Raw genomic sequence first — 23,300 nt, 5'->3', positions numbered from 1 at the left:
AATTAGTCCAAGCATCTGGAACCTGCATTTCTGCAGAAATTTTATGGGAGTTTTCCTTCTCGAGCCAGTGCTCTTGGCAACATATTTATTCCCAGGCATCTGCAAATACCTTCCCTGTGTTCATGCCAAGAAGAGACACCGTTGATTACTCTAAAGCTCTTTTGCGGAGCAATGGAGGCTCAGTCGCTGCTGCTGCTGCTGCCGCCGCCACCCTCCAGACACGATTAGAGGATTTGGAATGATGTGTCTCTTCTCATACTCCCGAAACAGTGAGACCAGCCTCTAAACGATATTAAGAAATGTTTGTAAGGCAAGCAGTTTGGAGAGAGGTTGATTATAGGGCCTGTTCGATGCTCCTTTGCATAGCCAAATGTGGGACTGTGGGCAAGGCATTATTGACAGTGTCGGTAATACAGAGAGACTTTAGCCCTATCTCCTGGGTTTATTACCCATTGGTAATTAATGCAGTGGGATGGAGAACTGCCCCCCCAACTCCTATCCTTCACAGATAATGAATGCCTGAAGAGGGTTAGCTAGCGTCAAATGTGTTCTGGGTTTACCCTGATGCATATATGCCTTTTGGCTGAAGGTTTTCCATTGTGTTAAGCTAATATCTGCCCAGTTTGCTCATCACAACTTAAAATCTATAGGGCATGTTGCAGAAGTAGCTCACTGGAGGGGCAGAGCCATGACGCTATCTTCCTGGCAGATGGGTCACTGTTGCTCACCAGGAAGGAGAGGCAACAGGGAGATCAGCGCGGTGCAAACACAATGGCGGCAGCACTGCATTGGCTCTGCTCCTGTGCTGCCACTGTGCCAACCTGCGCCCCCCCCCCCTTTTCTCACTCTCGATAAGCCAAAAGACTATCCTGGCTGCTCCACTCCTTCCAGCAAGCCACTTCTGGCCTCTAGTCATTCACAGTGGGATTTTGTGCTAGGTAGAGACATGTTGCTTTGCTCATGTTCTTCCAGATTCAGGAATATTAGAGAAAAATATATTAGATATGCAAATGTTATTTTGGGGAAACGATACAAGATGCTGCAGGTGGGAGTGATCTTTTGTTACTTGCATGCTTTTTGCTCTATGTGCAGGTAGAGTTTTGCTCTTGAACTATAGCTGTGAAGTTGCCAAGTAAGAAGTGATCTGAACTGGCAATTCAGAATGGCATCCACAAACTCTTCACGCTCCTTGAGGCCCCACTTACAGCAGTATCATACCACTTTAAACAGTAATGGCTTATTCCCCCTGCTCAAAAAAAAAAATATGGGAACTGTAGTTTCTTGCTAAGGATGCTGGGAGTTGTTAGGGGACCCCTATTCCCCTCACAGAACTACAATTCCCATAGGTTCCCGGGAAGAAGGATTGATTATTACACAACTATGAGAACTGCATCTCTGGGAGGGGAATAGGAGTCCCCTAACAACTCTCAGCACCTTTACATTTACATTTCCAAGGATTCTTTGGGGGAAGCCATCACTGTTTAATGCAGGGGTTCTTGACCTGTGGTCCATGAACTCTTGTGGAGTCTGTGAACTGAGCACAAGAAAGCAACTTTCCCAATACTGTACAATAAGATAAGCTATGTGCAAAATTTTGTACATGTTTGTGTGAATTTTCCTGGTGTAGCTTTCATAAAAGAGATCTGTGACACCAAAAATTTAAGAGCCACCATTGTAAAGTGTTATTATAATGCTTTAACTGTAAAAGTACAGGTGGGGTGATAATTTCTGGGGACCCTTTCAGCAGTCCAGTTACTAAGCCAGGGTGGACCCAAACTGGGAAACACAGGTCATGCCACACATCCACATCCACTTTGACCTTGAGGTCCTTGCCCTGATGCTGTGGGTCACTGATGGGACTGTGGAGGAATTCTTGCATGGCACCATCCCTCTCCTTTGGCCATGTTGCCTGGGGATGATGGGAGTTGTAGTCCAGAACATCTGGAAAGGGACCACATGGATTACCCCAGCTCTATGTGCAGACAGATGTTGAAGTCTCTCTCTTTTCATTCTAGTGTGCTTACAGTGTGCTTTACGTGGCACAGTAGAAATGAGAGAGTGTAGATTTGAAGCAACTGATGCTCTTGGGGCCAAAGGACAATAAATGCACACTGAGCATGGAGAATTCTTGAATGCAGGCAAATACTTGCCTGGCTCAACCTGCCGGCTGATAAGAGGGATGGCACGCCAAGGAGTTCCCTTCTGGTCTCCAGATTCCCTAGGCTCTCAGTTTTCTTGTGCTCACAAGCAAGCCCTGCCCAGTCCTGTCAGGCCCTTGCGGATCCTAATTTTTGAGGGTGTTGATTATTTTAATATTTTTACAGATTAACTCCTGGCTCTAGGGGGATGGGATGGGGTGGAGATCTCTGCAGGAACAAGGGCTGTTTGAGAAAATACCAGCTTTTGAAGCAGATTCTCCAGGGAGTGCCATTATATTGACTTCCTGCAAAGAGCAGCCAGGGAGGCGGGACATCCTGTAGTTCAGTGCTTTGCATTCAGGAGGTCCCAGCTTCGATCACCAGCACCTCCAAGTAGGGTTGGGAAAGATTCGCCATCAGAAACCCAGCATAGCTTCTGTCAACCAGACAGCACCGAGTTAGATGGACCACTGGTGTTCCTCTGTATAAGGCAGCTTACATTCCTAGTGCCAGGCCCTACCCAGCAGAAAACTCGGGGCTCACTGTTAGCTAGAAGCCAAATAGCATCTCTGTTTGCACAGCAGAAACAGAGAGGACTCAGCATCTCACACCAAACAGCTAATCCTTTGCAATACTATTTGTTGATGGTTGCTTGTTAAGTTATCCTTCAGCAACCTGCACAGGAAGCTGCCTTTATAAGAGGTCAGACTGTTTGTGCATCTAACCTGCATGCTCTGACTGGTAGCAGCTCCCCGGGGTCTCATGTGATGCCAGGAATTGAACCTGAGACCCTCAGTATGCAAACCTGTGCTCTGCCATTAAGCCACAGTCCTTTCCTATCCTGGTTCGGATCCTAGGCACAGACTTCTGTTTCTGATACGATGAAACCCTTTCTCTGATTTTGGTGTTGTGAACTAGCTGCACGTATTTCCAAAGTGGAGCAGATAGATTCAGAGTCTTCTATTGTTCTGTTTTTAATTCCTTACCCTCAAATTTTGCACAGAGCTCTGCGCATGCATTTACATCCAACTTTAATTCTCCCTGTCCCCACCTCCTCCTGCACACACACACACAAACGTTGCTCCTTCTGCATGGCATTTCATCAATGAGCCAGGGCACAGAAGGTGTCTCAGTAAAATACTGCATAAAAATAATCCTAATGTAATCATGCAAAAAGAGCAGCCAAAGAACTGCCTACAGCATCTTTCCATTTCCTTCGATAGCCACTCGGATACGTCTGAGAAGCCCTTGTGCAGGGCATGATGGCAGTAGCAGTGTCTTGCGTGTCAAGACCCTGAAACCACCCCCTTGTTGAAGAATAACACACACAAGGACACGGATAATGTTATTGGGCAAATTTTGGCCACAACTTTATTGATTACAGAATGTGAGCGGTATTGGCTTAGGCATTGAATGGACCCGACTATATCTGACTCCTGCCCGTTGTGCAGGGAGTCTGGTAAGGGTAAACCACCAGGAGGGGGAGCCCCATCGATGCAGACCAACTCGAGCTCCCCCTGGTGTTTCCACCCCGGGCTTTGGACAAGATCCACACCCCAGGATTCCTTTAATAGAATAACCTTAAGCTTGGAGGGGCAGGTGATGGCCACACCTGCCCTCCCCCCTCATAAGGTCAAACAATGTCTAACCGCCAACCTAACTAGGTTGTGGCGATTGCTACGAGGTAGGCGGAAACCAAATGGCCCGTGCCATTTTGCCAAGTGGAAAAATTCCTACCAGGCCCCTCAATGGCGACCAACCACGGTCCATAGCAAGGCCAATGAAGAAAACCTGCAAAATAGGGAGGAAGGGAGGGCGATTGAGGAAGGGAGCCAAGAGGAAGCCCTCCAGCTCACACCTCAGCTTAAATGGCCCCGGCCACGCCCCCACCAGCCAGCGGATTGGCTAGCCAGTCGCTGACATGACCAGGATCCCCCAGGCAACGCAGGACTTCGTCCCTTTCGCCCAGAGGAGAGTGGGTGGCCATGCGGTCCACCGCAACTCCTCCCCACAGTAAGGTAGAGCGGACTTGCTGGTGATGGCCAGCAACTGGCCTTCAAAGGCATAGCTCTCAGCCATGACGCCTGTGTTCTGCCTCCATGGATGGCTAAGGCAATGTACTGGGAATCACAAGTGGCTAGAGAGCTGTTGCGCTCAGATCCTGCTTGCAGGCATCTGGCCATTGGCCTGATTCAGAAGGCTCTTCTTGTGTTCTTCTTCAGCCATGGAGTTAATGTAGAGCCATCATGACTGGTATTCATTGATAGATTTAGCACATCACCTGTGAATTTGGTTAATCTCTTTTTAAAGCCATTTCAAGTTGTTGGCCACCACTCCTTGCAGCAGTGAATTTCATATATGCTATGTGAAGTTATTCCTTGTCCACCCTGAAACTCCCATTCTTCACCTTCATTGGGAAACTATTGAAGTTCTATTATAAAGAGCTGGGGGGAGAAAGATATTTCTTTTCCAAAAAAGTGTTTTATCAACACACACGTACACATCTGTAACGGCAGGTTGCCAATGAGCCGATATATCAGAAGGGTGTGGTTGGTTCTGTACATGCTCCAGTTTCAGAATTTTTGGAAATTCCCCCTAGGCAAGAATAAAATGTGCTTTTGAAACAAACAAAAATAGGAAGCTTACAGAATAAGGTAAACCCACAGAATATAATGATGGAAGGAGGGGAATCCACGTATCCCAAATTATGCAGATAATTTCTTCATCTAATGTTCATTATTGTGACAGGTTGGGTAGTACTGCAGCTGCTTGTAAAACACCAAAACCTTTTATAAGCACCGTGCACATATTAAAAGATATATGCTTTGTAGGTTCACATTCTAATAAACAGAATGCAAAAGGAAGCTGCCTTATACCAAGTCAAGACCATTAGGTCCATCTAGCTCAGTATTGTCTACTACATTGACTGGCAGAAGCTTGCCAGGATTTCAGGCAGGGGTCTCTTCCAGCCCTCCCTGGAGATGCCAGTGGGGACTGAACCTGGAATCTTCTGCATGCAAGGCAGATGATCTGCCACTGAGCTATGGCCCTTTTTAGAATGGGGAATGGGGAGGGAAGAAAAGCAAGTAATGGAGCAGGTGCCTCTTCCCTGTGGTAGGATGTTCTTCCTGGAAAGCAGAGGGTCAGCCTCCCCAGTGGTCCTTAGTCTCCTGTCTAATGTCAAAGGTCAGAGTGTGCTTCTGTTTGATGCTACAGTTCTGGGGCAACTGATTGCAGGTTTAGGTATATAGGGAGGGGGAGTTGGTATGTATGTATGTATGTATGTATGTATGTATGTATGTATGTATGTATTTTATATACAGCCCTGTACCCAGAGATCTAATACTGAGACTATGGAGAGTTTTAAGGACTTTGAATTTTGCAAACTCTGATACCTTACCTCAGAGACTAAAGTTCAGATCAGAATTTTAGCTATTCACCAGCTTTCACGTTTCCCAAATGCAGTTCTCGGCTAAAAATCCATCCATCAAAATGCATTTGTAAGTGTGTACTTTGGGGAAAAAACCATGCATTTAGAAACACACCTTCCGATACATATTTCAAAGCAGAATCTCAGGCCAATGCAAAGTCTCAGATTAATGCAGAAATGTGAAGAAATGGACGCATGAGTAACACATCTAAATGTGACATGAGGTGGAAACAGAGTGATTTGTCCATTCATAGCAGAGCCCTGAGGACATAAGAAGGACGGTCTTTCACCTCATTTACCTGATCTCCCAGAGGCTTTGCTTCCTGCCCAACCTTGGATATTAGTTTTACTTGAGCTTTGCTCCGTTGTGAGGAGTCTATTTTACTCGAGTCCATCTTTTCCCCTTCTGGTGCTGTGCTGCAGACATCTTGATCCCCAACCATTTCAGGTGGGAGTGCCTAACCTATGACCCTACACTTGTTGTTGGACTCCAGCAGAGCCAGTCGTGGAAGTTATGTCCCAGCAGCCCCTGGAGAGCACCAGGTTAGCTCCCCCTGGTTTGAGGCTAGAGGGTCACCATCTGGATGGAATGGTGTAACTGAAGGACAGCCTGTCCTTCATCTGTTTGGCTGTCACACCAAACCGGGCAGCATCCCAGCATCCCTGGGTATAGCCCAGGCCTGGCCAGTGGCGAATTGGTGAATTGGAACATCTAAATGGACACACATCGCTGTCAGGCTTTGGACCGTGATTGCAACACATAGGAGGGCCTGATTGCTAACTGCCTTATAGCAGGAGTAAATGTAGCCGTAATAAAGATGTTAATAAGAATTTGAAACACCAACACTAGGGCCCTGCTAAGGCAGGAAGCAGAAAACAGGGTGACCCAGCACCATAGAAAGTGGCTTTCTATCAAGGCAAACCATCGATCTATCTAGCTTGGTATGGTCCACACCAGCCTTGCCTAACACGGGCTCCATCAGTGGAGGCTGGGCCATCAGGACAAATGGGTTCTGCCCCACCAGTCTCTGTACTGCCCACCTGCCTTCTTGCATATAACCAGCCCAGATGGTGGCTGGGGCTGTCAGCTTCCTCCTCCTTAGCCTCAGCGTTGCCCTTGTAGACCTCAGCAAGGTGGAGGATGGAGACAAAAGTAATATTCCTTGGTTCTGTCTGCCATTGTCTCTGCTCCACCTACTGCTGGGCTCTCTGCTTTCTGCTCCACCAGCCCCAATGGGAGTCAGCCGCCACTGCCTTCTGTACATTATCAAGCTACAATTCCCATCATCCCTGACCATTGGCATCTACTCTTGGCTTTTCTTTTCTTTCTGCAGCAGAGTTCTTTTTACAGAAAAGTTTCCCCGCATCTTTAACTTATTTACATCAACATCAGCAGCATTCCAGCTATCTCTTTGTGAAATTCCCATTACAGAAATAAACGCCATTGGCTTCTGTTTCTCAGAGCCTTTATTATTTACAAAGCTTTACACTGGTCATTAATAAACAGAAAACAAAAACAAATGAAGAAACAATAATCTTTTTAGCCAGAGACCTAATGCTGACTCATTCACGTGCTCATTTACACTGACCCAGACTTAGTTGATTGCGTGCTGTGATAAGAGCACCTGTTGCTGGGGAAATTTTCTGTTGCCTAGAAACTTGTTCAGGGCCCTTTACAAGTTTCTTCTAGGGCAGGGGTGACCAACTCCCAAGAGACTGTGATCTACTTACAGAATTAAAAACTGGCAGTGATCTACCCCCATTTTGGGGGGGGGGGGTTTCAGGTCAAAGTTTTTGAGCTTTTTTTAGTAGGGGTACAGGGCTACTTTAATTAGCTTTTTTTTAGGGAGGAGGAAAGCCCTGTTTTTAAGGGGGGGTTGGGGGGTAGAAAGAGGAACAGCCGCTCACCAACAAATCGCTGGGAAACAAACAGCCTCACTAAGTAAACGCCATCTTCCGTTCTGCAACAATGGAGAGCGGGTCGAGGGGGTGGGGCCAGATTCGATTTTACGAACACTAAGGAAAGGGACCCAGCGATCGACCTCAATCTACCAAAACCTCCCAAGGATCTACCAGTAGATCGTGATCGATCTGTTGGACATCCCTGTTCTAGAGTATTCCAGCTTGGCCATACCGGCAGAGCCTGATAGAAGTTGTAGTCAAAACCATCCGGAAGCCAACAGGTTGGGAGAGCTGGTATAAGCCCCAGCTGGCAGCAACTATCCCGGGTTTCAAATAGTAATGTCTCTCAGCCCTTCTCTAGCTGGAGATGCCAGGGACTTGCTGTTCCACCAGCTTCAGCCCTAGCTCCTCTGAGCAGCAGTGCCCAGTGCCAAGCAATTGCCCTGGGAAATGCAGCTTTGAGTCTCCTTCTTACCTCCTAACAGGAAGGGAAGGTTCCCCTTGGGAATCGTTGCCCTGGCGCCAAGCCAGAACTCACCCGCCACCTCTCCTACATAAAAGCAGCAGTACAGATGTGTCATAATGCTGCAGGAACAATCTGTTCATTAAAATAGGGATCTATTTTTGAAGTGCCATCAGCGCTCCACATCCACATTGTGGACAATGCACACAAAACAGAAGCATTTTGCCACCTTTGCATGCAGCGCTGGTGCTGTGGCAGGAGTGCCGCTCTTAGACCAGGGAGACCTGAATTGAAATGTCTGCTCACAGACAAAGCTTTGCTGAGGGCCTTCTGGACTGTCACTGTTTTCCGGTGGGTTTCGATCGCATGCTGGCAAATCCAGGTTGCACAATTAACGTTGACTGGGGAGGTCTTGTGCACCAAACCTGCTCCCCCAATAGATCAGACTTCTCACGATGGGGAAAGAGGTGGGTAAAATCAGCTGGGAAGTGTGGGATAGCACTTGTTTTAATGCAAGGTCATCTAACCTCCCTGCAAGCAAATCGGAATGAACGCTCGATAAACAGGTCGTACGGGGTGACCTTGGACCTGTTGCTATTTCTCAGTGTGGCCTCCCTGAGAGGCTCGTTGTGAGGTTAAAATGGGGATACCATGTGTGCTGCCTTCAGTTCAATGGAGGATAGGCCGGATTAAGAGTGTAATAGAAATAAACAGATGCACAAATAAAATCCAGTGAGGCTGGGTCACATAAGGATACAGCCCGTCCTTTTCAAGAATGCAGTTGCATGCAGCCATGGCTGAAGAAGAGATCGCCTCTGAACAGCCGTCTGATGGGTGACTCTGAGTCATCTACGTCAGGAGTGGGAAACCTCAGTCCCAGCTCTCAAATGTGGCCCTCTAAGCCTCTCAGTGTGGCCCTCAGGATCAGTTCACACCTTCTCCTCAGCCACACGGTCTACACACCCTCCTTGAGGTTTTTTAATCTGGATGTAATGTGTCCCTGAATTCTGATAATTTCTTTTGGTTGACTGGGTGGAGAAAAGAGAGTTGCCTACAAGTGTGTGTGGAAACTAGCCTGGTGCACAGTGGTACAAATGACTTTCGTTGCTCCGCCCACATTTGCTTCTGGCTGTGACCACAGCTGTCATGTGACCCCTGGAAGGTTGGCCAGTAGGGAAGGCAGTCCCCAAAGTTGAAAGGGTTCTCCATCCCTGTTCCACATGTCTGGGCTTAGGGGATGCAAGCAAAGAGGTCCGAGAACCTGACTCAACTTCCTCACACGTTTAAGTCTTGGTGCCTTTCTTTTCAAACACGCTCATTCTTACTGGATTTCTCCTTTGCTGCTGGTGGGTGGCCTGGAGAGAGCAGCCCTTCTCTGCCCGAAGGCACCAGGGTAGTGCCTTCAGACCCCACCAGAATCTTAACTGCCCTTAGCTGTGCAATGGGATGGTCTGGTCTAAAGATGGCCCCATTCCAGCCCTTTTCTCTTTAGTAGGACACTTGGAGATGGGAACTGATAAGGGTTTCAGAGGTGGTAACCAAAGGATCCCAGTGGCATTGGAGAGCAAGCCTGGATTTCTCCCCTATGCCATCCCCATTGTTAGCAAACTTAGCCTAGACAGGTTGGCGCCAAAGGACAGGTGTCTCTTTGTGAAGCTCTCAAGTTTGTGTGTGTGTGGCCCTTTTGTTGGGTTGCCCATTCAACGATTTGGAACAAGGGTGCCTATCAGAACAGGCTGTTCACAGGGTAACTCAACACCAGCACTTGATCTGTTTGCTGTCCTGCCTGAATGGCACTTGCCATTCTCCAAGGGACCAAACCTTGCTTGAACCTGACTGATGTTGCAAGGTGACACGATGGCACGGCCAATGGCTGGGATGACATCTCAGTAACTTTCCACTGATGCCAGAGTGAAAGAGGAGGCCTCAGGGGGCACAGAGCAGTGGATCCTGCCATTCCATCCTGCTCCGTTTTGATTTGAGAAGCAAATTCTTAGGACCCACGTACCTACGGGACCGCCTCTCCCGGTATGCCCTACGGAGGACCTTAAGGTCCACAAATGACAACATTTTGGAGGTCCCAAGCCACAAGGTGGTTAGATTGGTCTCAGCTAGGGCCAGGGCCTTTTTAGTACTGGCCCCGACTTGGTGGAACGCTTTGTCACAAGAGACTAGGGCCCTGCGGGACTTGACATCTTTCTGCAGGGCCTGCAAGACAGAGCTGTTCCGCTTGGGTTTGGACTCAGTCTGACCCTTATGTTTCCCTCCCCTTATGATTTTGATGTAAGGGCTACCTTTCAAACGAGGCTGCATTTTAAATTGCATTTTAACCTGTATTTTAAATTGGCCCCCCCCCCCCCTATTATGTTTTTACTGTAATTTTACTGGTGTTAGCCGCCCTGAGCCTGACTCTGGTCGGGGAGGGGAGGGTAGAAATATTATTATTATTATTATTATTATTATTATTATTATTATTAAATGGCACAGGAGCACTTCCCACAATGCTGAGAGCTGCAGTGGGGAGAATAGGGCCCCAAGTCTTCAGTTGGGCTTAGCAGGTCATGAGAACATCCGAAGAGGCTTGCAGGATCAGGCCAGTGGGCCATCAACTCCAGCATCCTGTTCTCACAGGGGCCAACCAAATTCCCATGGAATCACGCAAGCTAGACCTGAGCAGAGTAGCACTGTGCCCTTCTGCAGCTTCCAGCAACTGGTTTTCAGAAGCTTTGCCATCAGGATTAATAGTCACTGACAGTCTTATCCCTCATGAATTTATAGGTCCTGCAGGTTCATTTCCCCATCGGCTAGGGGTAGTAAACATAGTGCCCATTAACTTTGGGAAGTCCCGGCCCCCTTAAATATTTTATGGGGGGACAAAGGGACCTCGACCCCTAGGAGTTGACTCCTATGATCCATGTGATTCCTCCGGGAAGCCCTGTCTTCACTCTTAGTTGCCCCCAGTGATGTTGTTACATGGCTGGATTTGAATACAGAACATATCTTTTTGCTACATAATCAATGACCGGATGCTCACCAATGTGACTGACTAAACCAGAATGAAGAAGTAGGAGGGGGGTTTGGGGGGGGGGAGATGATAATACCGAAACTATTGTACATAAATGGAACAATAGCGGCAAACGGATTTTTAAAAATAAATAAAATAAGTGTTTCTGGGGAGACAATCTTTATCCTGCCAAAATTTCTGTTTCTGACCCTGCAATTGAAATTTGAGAATATTCGGCACACTCCTAGGAATTGTGCTCATTCAAGGAGCATTTTAAAGGTGGGCTGGTGATTGCAATGTACTGTTAAAAGTAAGTATTGCTAGTTGCAAAAGCCAGCAACTGATTGTTTTAAGAACCCCTAGTTGGCCAGGTTTCAAGCTCTGGTGTGATTACCACATTTTATCTGCTGCATAATTATCTCTGTATCAGGGGTGCCATTCCGTGTTTCAGAAGGGAAGATTGATTCATTTATCATTATTTTATCAGGTGAATTAATTAGGAATACAAAAGCAGAACAGGGAGGCCAGCATAATCAACGACCACACCCTTTCGTCGTTCTCATTATGTGGGGTGGGAAAGGGGGTTAACACATGGGAAGGTTTAAAAAGTCTACATTTTATGGGTTTCAGGGGAAATACCCCATCATGAGATGTGAGGGGGTGCAGATGATACTGTTAGAAAGTGCTGGAAGTTTAGCAAATGCCCTTTGCTGAATGAGAAGGTGTGTTCATGTTTTCATGAGGCTGTTTGAATGAAAGCAACACCATTTAATGCAGGGACGTCTTCTGGAAGAGGCACCTACCTGTTTTGGAAAGGCATGTTGACAGAGTGCAATAGATTTTGCAATAGGCTGCGTAAAACGGCGTGAAATGGATTTTGCAAACAGATGGTTCAGAATAGTGTGCAATAGATGTTGTAAAATAGCGTGAAATGGATTTTGCAATCTATGGTGTAACATCTGCACGGGAGGTACAAAATAGGGTGCAAAAGATTCCTAGCACATGGTCAAGCTGCATGTCATTGGATCATCTGTGTGCATATATGTCTGCATAATTGTCTGTGGGGGAATATTTGTTTGTGCCTATCTTCTGTGTAAAAGCCTGCCCTTTTTAGGATGCAAAAGGTGCTCCTCATCTCCAAATACTGCTCTGTTTCCCAAGGGGGGGTTTTCTTCATGACCAGTTCCTGATTTGAGCAGGTCCTCTCTCTGTGGACCCTGGTGAGCTCACTTGCCTGCAAAGGCAGAATTCCAAGCAGCGCTGCTTGACGGGGTCTGCCCACTCTTTTATTTTCACACAATGCCCCAAAGCAATTCTAGGTCAGGAGCACTGTGGGGAAATTAAAGGGGTGGACAGGTCCAGCCACCTCTCACTGCTTGGAGCGCCAGGACAGGACTCTGCCAGGACAGGACTCAGGGGCCCTGGCAGTTGCCCAAAGGTGCCCCTTGCCAATTTCCAGTAAACTCCTTTCAAGCACCAAAGGGAATGGTGAGCATTTTGCTACCAGTGGCATGCCTAGACCTGTGCTGCCATGTGTGCTGAGCAAAATCAATAAAATAATAATAATAATAATAATAATAATAATAATAATAATAATAATAGCATCACCACAGGGCTGGCATGTGGTAGAGGTACAGCCGTACCTCTGATGTCGAACAGAATCTGTTCCGGAAGTCCATTCAACTTCCAAAACATTCGGAAACCAAGGCACGGCTTCCAATTGGCTGCAGGAAGCTCCTGCAGCCAATCAGAAGCCGCATCAGACATTTGGGTTCCAAAGAATGTTCACAAACCAGAACACTCACTTCTGGGTTTGCGGCGTTTGGGAGCCAAAACGTTCGACTCGCAAGGTGTTTGGGATCCAGTGTTTGACTGTATGTGCAGATCTGTTTTGCAAAGTCCTCGCAGGCTTTGTCCTCCTCGTGTCTTGTAACTCTTGTCTGTCTGTCTCTTTAGAATGACTCCTGGGGGAAGCAATATTCCTATGCGCTGTTCAAGGCTATGAGCCACATGCTGTGTATCGGCTATGGACAGCAAGCCCCAGTGGGCATGTCCGACGTATGGCTCACTATGCTGAGCATGATTGTCGGGGCCACCTGCTATGCCATGTTCATCGGCCACGCCACAGCCCTCATCCAGTCTTTGGACTCCTCGCGTCGGCAGTATCAGGAGAAGGTAAGCTACTCTGCCTTGTCAACAGTTGCAGTGTGTGTGTGTGTGTGTGTGTGTGTTCAAACAGCCAGCTTTACCCTACAAGCGAAGGAGCATTTGAGCGAGTTAGTTAAGGGTGCTGGGAATTGTTCTGTGATGGGTCAGCTACAGTTCCCAGGATTCTTTGAGGGAAGTCATGTGCTTTAATTGTGCTTTAAATGTAAGGTGTGTACACCCTCTTGGATACTAAGAAACACCTTTGTCGTGTGCAATAAGCAGAATTGGATCGTGTACAAGCAAGAAGACCCATGAAAATCGTACAGATGCATGCAGAAAAGCAGAATCATTATGCCAGCTCCTGTTCATATAAATTACACTAGCAAATTAGCCATTCCAATCTGATGGCTATTTGGGGGGATATTGGTGGTGTTTGGAGTGTCCTGGGAAGGGCGTTGGTGCACACATTTTTTCGGGGGGGGGGGAGGGGTGTGTGTGGATACAACACGTTTTTTGTGTCTGTATTTTGTCCATGTGCCTCTGCTTTTTGGCTATGATTGCTTCATGCCACGATGTGTTGTTGAACAGGTCCATTTAGGCCAGTCTGTGGGGTTTGGCTCTGAGTTGACTTTTTCTGAGTTTTGGTGTTGAGTTTGTTGTGATTTCCAATTTGGGGGGACTGTGAGTTGGGGTGGGGGCTCTTTGCAATTTGGTATAACTGGGTACTCTGTGACCGGTTGATTTTCCCCCTCTCGCATATTCTGGGGAGGGACCTTTGTGCCGTGGTGCTCTGCATGTAGAAGGTCTCAGCTTCAACCCCTGGTATCTCCAGCTCAACAGGATCAAGTAGCAATTGATGGGAAAGACCTCTCCCAGCCAGAGGCCCCTAAGAGCTACTGCCCATCAGAGTAGGCAGGAGTGAGGAAGGTGGACAAATAACCACTCTCTCTGTGGATTGCAGCTTCCTACATTCCCTATGCACCACCTACCAAGGTCCAAAATTATTATCTGCTGTTTAGTGGTTCATGCTTCCTTGTTCTCTGATAGGTTTTAAAAATAAAACTTGGTTGGCTCATAATTTGTATCTGAATAGCAGAGTTCAAAAGCTTAGAAGCTGGAGCTGCCTGGAGTTCCCTGCCACCCATTTGGTCTCATTCAGACATCACTAGGTAAAGCTAAAGGGACCCCTGACCATTAGGTCCAGTCGTGGCCGACTCTGGGGTTGCGGCACTCATCTCGCTTTATTGGCCGAGGGAGCCGGCGTACAGCTTCCAGGTCATGTGCCCAGCATGACTCAGTCTCTTCTGGTGAACCAGAGCAGCACACGGAAACGCTGTTTGCCTTCCTGCCAGAGCAGTACCTATTTATCTACTTGCACTTTGACGTGCTTTCGAACTGCTAGGTTGGCAGGAGCAGGGACCGTGGGGCTAGCCGGCGAAAAGAGGGCGAGCCCCCTCTGCACCGGCCTTAAATAGGGCAGACACGGCCGGGATTCCTCTGCTCTCGCGGGGGCTGAAACCAGCCCCCGCTCACGTGGGGGGTGGGCGTGAAGCCCGCAACCCCACCTCTTGGGGCAGGCCCAGAAGTGGCTTTGCACCTCGAAGGAGTGATAAGTGGGTAGAAATAATTGACGATGGCAAGGACAGAAGCCAAATGTCTCTCTGTGTGTGACAAGAGATAGGGATGCACATATATATTTTTTAGTAGAACATGCTGGATCCAGGAGTGGAAGGGAAATTGCTGCTGGTACTGTTCCACAAATGCTTGCACAAGAGAGGCCATGATGCCATAGCCAGTGGAGGCTGCTCCATTAGGTGGGTGAGGTGCTTCTCCACCAACCTCAGTCTGCACTCAGCCAGCAGCCACCTGCCTGCCTTCTTACTTATTTTCACCCCGTTCAGGAGTAGCCCTGCCTGCCAGCCAGCTTCCTCTTCAGCCTTGCAGAACTAGGCAAGCGAGATGAAGATGGGGGCAAAACCAGAATGAGTTAGCTCTGCCTGTCACTGCCTCCTGCCCCACCTATTTGCAATGTTGTGGTTTTAGTACAAGTGGTAGTACAGTGTGTTTTCTGCAGGAAAAATGTTGCAGGTACAGAGAGATAACATTTTGAATACGGTGCAGGAGAAACACAAGGAGGAGATAGTGGTCTGACGGTTTACCAAAGATTAAGCCCATGTAGTCCAGCAGCCTGTTCTCACAGAGGTCAACCAGTTGCCTGATCTAGGAAGCCAGCAAGCTGGACCTGTGTGCAATAGCACCATCTCAACCTGCTGTTTCCAGCAACTGGTATTCACAAATGTATTGTATATGTATCATGGCCAGCAGCCACTGGTAGCTTCTCCTCCATGAATTTGTCCAATCCTATTTTAAGGCCATCCAAGTTGGTGGCCATGACTGACCCTTGTAGAATTCCATAGTCTAACTGCGTGCTGTGTGAAGTCCTTTCTTTTCTCTGTCCCGAATCTTCCAATGTTCACTTCAATTAGAGTCCCTGAGAGGGAGAAAAACTAGTATCTATCTGCTTTCTCCATAGAGCGTCCCCAGCACAATGTACACCATTTTGCAAGGCAAATTTATGCCCAATTCTTTGGGCTTCCTAGTTGCTAGGGCAAAATTAGCTTGTGTATGTATCAAATATTTGTCCCCCTCAGATACCAAATCTTCCTTCATTATTACAATTTTCCTTTTCTGCATTGATTTATTATAATAAACCAGGCACTGCCTTTCAACCATAGTTGCAGTTCAAGATGGCTTAGCAAAATTTCATTGAAAAAAACATTAAAACTATATGAATAGAACTGGAAGACATGCCCATCAACAATGACATTAAGAGCAGCAGTTGAAAAGTCAGCGGCAGATGAACTAACCAAACAAATCAACTTCCCCACTGAAATTTCAAGAAAACAGGACAGGCTTTTCCTAGGATCACAGAAAAAGTCCTCTCTCCAGTAGTCATGCATTTTACCTCTGCAGGTGATGGTGCCTGAAGTGGTGTGTCAGATGATCATCTCAGTTTACACAGGAGCAAGAGAACCTTCAGTGGCTCTGGTTCCAGCCTGTTTAGGTCTTTTTAAAGATCAGAAGCAGCACTTTGCATTATGCCTGGAACCAAAGTGGGAGAGAATCTTACTTATTTTATTTATTCATTTCATAAAATGCATGCACCGCCTGATTGTAGAAGACCTCAAAGTGGTTTAAAAAAGAATAAAACAATACAATTATCAGGGTAATAAGGCTGCTTCCAGATGATCTGTTTCCTGAGCATCTGGTCATGATTTGCTTACAAAATGTTCCGATTTGTTCTGATGTTTGTGGGGAGGTTAGACAATCTCGCATTGAGCAAAAGATACCCTACACTTCCCAGTGCATTTCTCTATCACTTTTCTTATCGACGTCTGGGGGAGAGGGGAAAGTGGGTTCCTTGCCCAAAAGCTAGAAGTCAACTGCAATTGTGCAACCTGAGATTGCTGTTAGGTGATTGAACCCCACCCCTAAATAGGGACCATTTGGGTGGGATACAACAAAGTTGTTTCATGAGTGGAGCAAAGTCTGCTCACATAATAGAACTTTTTCGTTATGTCACCCCCCACCCCGTGCCCCCTAAATCTGCTCTGGAGGTTTGAGGGAAAGCCCAAATAAGTTTAGGAGGTGTACAGGAGGAGGGGAGAGGGAAAATGCCATGTTGCATAAGCTGATCTCATTCTACACATGCATAGCCCACTTCACTTTACGTCAAATCCCACCCAGAGTGTCCTTAAATACAGGAGGAGCACTGTGACTAGGGGAAAGCTATGTGAATCATATTAGGCGAGTGTTTCCTTAAAAGTTTGAACCGATTTTGAAGTCAGCTCTAGAGCTTGCCTTTCTGGCTTGATCCAGGTCAATAATGGTGATGGATGGATTCCTAGGCGACAGATCTCAAGGGAAGAGGGAGGAGGAGGAGGGTGGGTTTTAATGAAAAGCAAACACCTGAGAACAGGAACGTTATGCTAACATAGCCCTGCATGGATCCAACCCCATTGTGTCAGGATATCTTTCAGGCATAAGCAGATCCATCGAACGGTGCCTCACGAGACGTATCTTTGGATGTGTTTCAAAGAAATGTTATTTCCCCAGGGTGTCTGAAGAAATATAGCCACCGAGAAGAGAGATTATTCAATTTCCTGTGGGAGACAATGGGGCAAAGGATGGCCTACACCTAATGAATATTTACTTCCAGCCGGCCTTGCTGGAACTCTGAATAGCCTTGTTTGAAATGAGGACACTGGGTGATTTACAGTCCCAACCATTCAGTTTAGGAACACGTATGCATCCAAGGATATTTTAAGCAGAACAGCGTGGCTTCAAAAGGTTTGCAGCTGAGTGGACCAACCAGAGCTTTCCCCAACCAGGTGCTCAGTAGATGTTTTGGATTACAACTCCCTTCTGCAATGGCCAACACCACCAGTGGTCAGGGATGGCAGGACTTTTGGTTCAACTGCATCTGGAGGGCACCAGACTGAGGTGGCCTGGTGCAGAGCATCTGAAACAGAAAAAAGAAGGGGTGTTAAAAAGTCATCTTTGCATCATCTTGTCCCTGCTGGAGACAGCAGTGATGGGTTGCCTGGGAGTTGTTCTCTGGGTATCTTTATTTCTGCAAGTGGAAGGTCACATCGTGAACTTCTTCCCTCATTTAAAAAACTGTAGACCAAAAGTATCTCAGGGAGAAGAGTTCAAAACCACTCACTTCATGGAATGTCAAATTTTCTTTGTAAACTGACTGGGGCTGATGGGAGTTGTAGTCCAAAAGATTTGGAGGGCATCACTTTGGGGAAGGCTAGAGTAAATGAACTTCTTAAATGTGTGTTCTTCATCAAGCCATCTTATCTCAAGCCCCATCCTCTCCTCTCCATCTGCTGCCATAGCTGAGCTCTTCAGCTTTGGCCAAGAATGCAAGGCAGGAGAATGAGCAAAATGTGTGATGCTCCTAGGGCAAGGCTAGCCAATGTAGTGCTCTCCAGATGTTGTTGGATTTCAGCTCCCATCAGTCCCAGTCAGCATGGCCTATGGGCGGGGTTGATGGGAGTTGGAGTCCTGAGGTGTTTAGGACTCTAGCTCCATTGGCTAGCCTTGAACCACTTTGGAGTGGAAATATTCACAGAACTATTCTGTCACCCTCGTTTGAGCATCCACAGGAGAGTCCCCTGTGTGTACAAGGAAGAGGCAACAGGAAGAATTATGGCACTCACCTGGTACAAGGTTCTGATGCTGTCAAGTTTTTTTGATGTATTTTTTAAAGCTCTTTATCTATTCTCTGGAATCAAGTTCAGAGATGAAAACATGCCTTCACACTAGGGATAGGTCAATCTATTGGTTTCGCTCTTTTTTTCTTTTTTCCAATCTTAAATTCAGTTTGTGATTGATTGATTGATTTAAAATATCCTCATGAAAATTCATCAGTGTTTTAGTGTTTAAGCCACACCTTTTTTGCAAAGCAGCATTCCCCTAATATAAGGTATTTTTGTAGGCTGCTTTCACCAATATATGCATGTTTCTCCTCACTTTACCCTGGTGTATGCATTTTTGTACACATGACTTGGCTGCAGAACTGCATTGCAAAATTCGCAGAAGTGCAAATTTCAAAAGATGGGCTGCCTTTCAGTTTCTGTCCTGTTTCTGGAAGTGTGAATTCGTAGATTTGCTTTTAAATGCAAACTCAATCAAATTGCTCCAACAACCATAGTCCTAAGTACTTTTAAGTAGCTAGCAATACCCTAGTGTCCCAGTTTGCTATTTGGAGAGACAATGTTGTAGTTTTAGAGATGCCCGTAAAACGGCATCTAGGCGGCTGACAGGAGGCCATATTGCTTTTTCCTGAGAGAGGCACATCCAACATCGAGCGCAACGTTAAGCATTGTGAGGTGCTCCTACAACAGAGAGCCATTAGTTAATAGCAGTGTAATTGATTTCCAGCCACTAAGAATGCAGGTGAACCATTTGAATGGGGTCATTAGTGGCAGCACTCATGAATATTCCTGACCATCTTAGCTGTGGGCGGCTCGAGACAAGAGGCAGCGAAGTTCCAGGAAAGCCCATCAGCCCCCACTCTGCCTCCTTGAATACATTATGCCGTCTTCCCTGATCTTTGGCTTCATCAGGTGGTTATCATGCAAGGCATGCTAGAACAGGCCATCCCAGCAGCAAATGAGTAACACTCATGTTTGCAGAGAATGGTGTAGAGGGATGGAGAAATGTGATTCCCTTTGCATTTAATGCTGAATCTTTCAAACCTGCAGTTTCTGAAACAATATGTGAGCTGAAACGCAGCCCCTTTGAAATTTGCACTCCAAATTTGCAATGCAGCTCTGTGGCCAAGTAAGGGTCCTGTATCTTTTCCCCAGAGGTTGGTGGTGGGGAGAAACCCACCTCCTGGAAAAGATTAAGCTCCCCCTTCTTCTCCTTTCACTTGCAATGCCTTATTCAAGAACTTAGTGTCTGTGGCTGCTTCTAGAGTAGGGAAAGTTATGCGGAACATCTAGTTTGACCCTTCATTGCTGTAATTGAAGGGCTGTGTTTGAAAGGAGACAGGTTGTTAGCTTGGGTTAGAGCAGCGGTTCTCAACCTGTGGGTCCCCAGATGTTGTTGGACTACAACTCCCATCATCCCTGAGCTCTGGCCTTGCTAGCTAGGGGTGATGGGAAGTGTAGTTCAACATCTGGTGAGCCACAGGTTGAGAAAGGCTGGGTTAGAGCATCTGTTCTGCATGCAAACAGTCTCAGATTGAATCCCCAGGTAGGGCTGGAGGAGATGCTGTGGCGAACACACAGGGTCCCTGGACAGTCTATTGATCCCTGTGCCACCACTTGATTTCTCACTGCCACCACCCAGGCCCTACCTGGTACAATACTGAGTCCAGTCAGGTTTAAATTGGAACATAAACTTTTGTTTACGTATTGCGGTTTAACAAGCGTGTGGTTTCATAAACGGTATCGGTCAATTACAATCATGGGGTGCCTATCCAGACCTATAACTTCCGCTACCTGCTCTCACTCACTAAACCACCTCTCAGATATTTACTTGTCTTCCTAGCTCCTAACTGTTCCTGACTCAGCTTATTCCGCTACACTAACTCAACCTACCCCCAGACTCTATCCCAATTCACTCCCACTCCAACCAACCACCCAGCTCCCAACCAACTCCTCCCTTTGCCCCTCCCTGAGCTGGTTTTATAGTCCCTCTGACTCCACCTCCTGGGTCCTGATTGGGTAACCTGTTTAACTATTTCCCCTCCAGCACTCTCATATGTTAACGTCACAAATGCTGCCAGCCAGTGTAGACAGATCTGCAGTAGATGTACCCACGGTATGACTCATTATAAGTCAGCTTCCTATGTTCATATGAAAGACAGATGGGTCTTTAAAATGCATGAAAATGCAACACTGAAAACACTGGTAGAGTTGAATCCGAGCCAGAATGCGTCATGCATTAGAATTCGTTTTTTTCAAGCTAGGGTTCAACCCTGGGCCATGGGATGCGGTAATAAGCTACATCCATTCTAATGAGTCGTTTTGGGGGAAATGCTCTTAATTAGTCATACAGAGATTTGTTCTGCAAGTGTGCCCTTGGGCATGTGCAAAGTGCCTCTCCCACACCACTGTGCAATTATAACTAGCCTCCACATAGCTGAGAAGAGGTGTTCTGAGGTCATGACTTCCAGGCAGATTTGTGATTTGCCTTGGCTTTTCAGATATCCTGCACTGCACAGAGGCCTCATTCCAGGGCAGGAAATGATGGCACGGGGGGACACGAAACAGGCCCACGGGGTGCATGTCTTCTCATGTGCTACATTTTCAAGTATGCAATTTAATAATTGCGCATTGTTCCATGGCTCTAATAAATACTTATTTTATTAACAAGCTCAAAACTCTGTGTGCCTTCCCACCGGCATTCCCCAACATCTCCACCGTTAACAGATCAGAAAGAATGCATTCGGCATGTGTCCTTCCCAACTAAGCAAACATATTCTAGAAAGTCAAGAGAAGGGCTGTGGGCAGATTTGTCCCCAAAATGGGTTTTAGTTTTAGCTCAGTGAAGGGAAGAAAATTCAAGATGATGTCCAGCCTTGTGGGTTCTCTTGTCTGTAAAGAAGAGGTGTCTTGTCCCCTCGCTCCCTTTGGGGACTTCTTAGTTCAGAGAAAATGCGAGTAAGAGTTTAGAAAACTATGCCTGGCATGGAGAAAGTGGAAGGATAAAAGTTTTTTATCCTTCCTCTTTCAGAAGAACTCATGGACACTGAACAAAGCTGAATGTTGGAAGACTCGGGGCAGAGAAATGCAGCCCATAGCTGGACTATGGAATTTGCTTCTTCAAGAGGCAATGGTGGCCACCAACTTGGGTGGTTTCAAAAGAGGATTAGGCAAATTTTTGAAGGATAAAGCTATCCATGGCTAGTAGCCATGATGACTATGGTCCAGCTTCATCTGTTGGTGGCATTGCTCCTCTTGAATACCAGTTGCTGAAAACAGCAAGTGGGCAGAGTACTGTTGCTCTCAGATCCTGCTTGCAGATCTAGTTGGACTAGAGGAGCTATTGGCTTGATCCATCAGACTCTCCTTATGCTCTTCTATGATATATGTTAAATAATAATAATAATAATAATAATAATAATAATAATAATAATGGCAACCATAACAACAATTCATTGGGTACTAAAATAACCAACTGCCCATAAATATTTATCAGGAAGAATTTCCAGACAGGCAACAAGGAGCCTAAAGGCTAACAATTTTTATGCATCAGCTTGAGTCCACTTCACAAATGCATGAAGTATAACCCTCAGATTTCAAAGCAATTGGAAGCCGAAATGTTTTGTGACATAAAAAATTCTCTGTTTTGTTAATGAACTATAATTGACCCTTTACCACAGCAATGGTAGTTATTAAAACGATCAACTTGGCAGCGCTGAGTTAATTAACACGTTTGGTGGGAAAGGAAACCATTTTCTGTATTCAGGCCCAGATGCATGGAGTTGAACTTCTTGATGAGTTGCAGTCCAACACTGGAGCCTCTGGGCTTATCATTGGCCTTTGTCTTGCATACATTCTGGCTCTGATTGCATTTCCCTTATCTTCCCCGACCCCCAGTTCCTTTCTTAAGTCGCTGCTTAAAAGTCCACCACCACCACTCTTGGTGGATTATTCTGTTTATCTGATAGTCTTCAACTTGCCTCTTTGTTGGTTTTACCAGGAATCGTCACTAATGATCTGGTCCTGGGTGGTCTTCTTAAATTACTCACTGTCCCCATTTCCCTCTCTTTGCCTTTAGGGATGCGTTTTTTAAAAAAATTGTGAGTGTGCATCATTAGATTAGGTCATTAGGTCCAGTATATCTGAAGGAGCGTCTTCACCCCCATCGTTCTACCCGGACACTGAGGTCCAGCACCAAGGGCCTGGCAGCTCCCTCACTGCAAAAAGCCAAGTTACAGGGAACCAGGCAGAGGGCCTTCTCGGTAGTGGCACCCGCCCTGTGGAACACCCTCCCACCAGATGTAAAAGAGAACAACTACTTCCAGACTTTTAGAAGACATCTGAAGGCAGCCCTGTTTAGGGAAGCTTTTAATGTTTGATGTATTACAGTATTTTAATATTTTTTTGGAAGCCGCCCAGAGTGGCTGGGGAAGCCCAGCCAGATGGGTGGGGTATAAATAAATTATTATTATTATTATTATTATTATTATTATTATTACTACTACTACTACTACTACTACTACTACTAGATTGGTCGCTGTGGGTTTCAGCCTCTTTATGCCAAGCCTATAAAAGTCAGTCAAGGCTGCAATCCAGAGCTTCACTGGACACAGTGGGACTTACATCTGAATATGCGTAGGCAAGGCTGGCACTAGGTTTCTGGGACGCTGGACCAATTTGACCCGACTCTTTCTGAAACAGCTTCTGACACGCTATGCGATGGCTTCCTGCAGTCCCAGGAGAGGGGGGTGTCTAGTATGCCCTGGTCCATTTCGACACTCCAGTTAAAAGCCTCTTCCTTTCCTGCTTTCCTCCCACCCAGTACAAGCAAGTGGAGCAGTACATGTCCTTCCACAAGCTCCCAGCTGAGATGCGCCAGAGGATCCACGACTACTACGAACACCGCTACCAGGGCAAAATGTTTGACGAGGAGAGCATCCTGGGAGAACTGAGTGAGCCACTGAGGGAGGTGAGTTGTATAGGAGAGGGG

At 46.6% G+C, this 23,300-nt stretch overlaps 1 protein-coding gene across 2 annotated transcripts in view; it reads left to right on the top strand.

Annotated features, from left to right (window-relative positions):
• HCN4 (hyperpolarization activated cyclic nucleotide gated potassium channel 4) overlaps positions 1-23,300 on the top strand; it is a 127,476-nt gene that overhangs the window by 87,258 nt on the left and 16,918 nt on the right. The window contains exons 4-5 of one of the 2 annotated variants that reach the window (XM_028706172.2): positions 12,894-13,112; positions 23,133-23,279. In XM_028706172.2, coding sequence (XP_028562005.2) covers positions 12,894-13,112; positions 23,133-23,279 — 366 coding nt within the window. The remainder of the gene's footprint in view (positions 1-12,893; positions 13,113-23,132; positions 23,280-23,300) is intronic. The other variant, XM_028706173.2, reaches the window with a different exon arrangement.

This window comes from Podarcis muralis, chromosome 14 (assembly GCF_964188315.1).
Source record: "Podarcis muralis chromosome 14, rPodMur119.hap1.1, whole genome shotgun sequence".
Classification (NCBI taxonomy): Eukaryota; Metazoa; Chordata; class Lepidosauria; order Squamata; family Lacertidae; genus Podarcis; species Podarcis muralis.
This window is presented reverse-complemented; position numbering and strand designations above follow the sequence as displayed.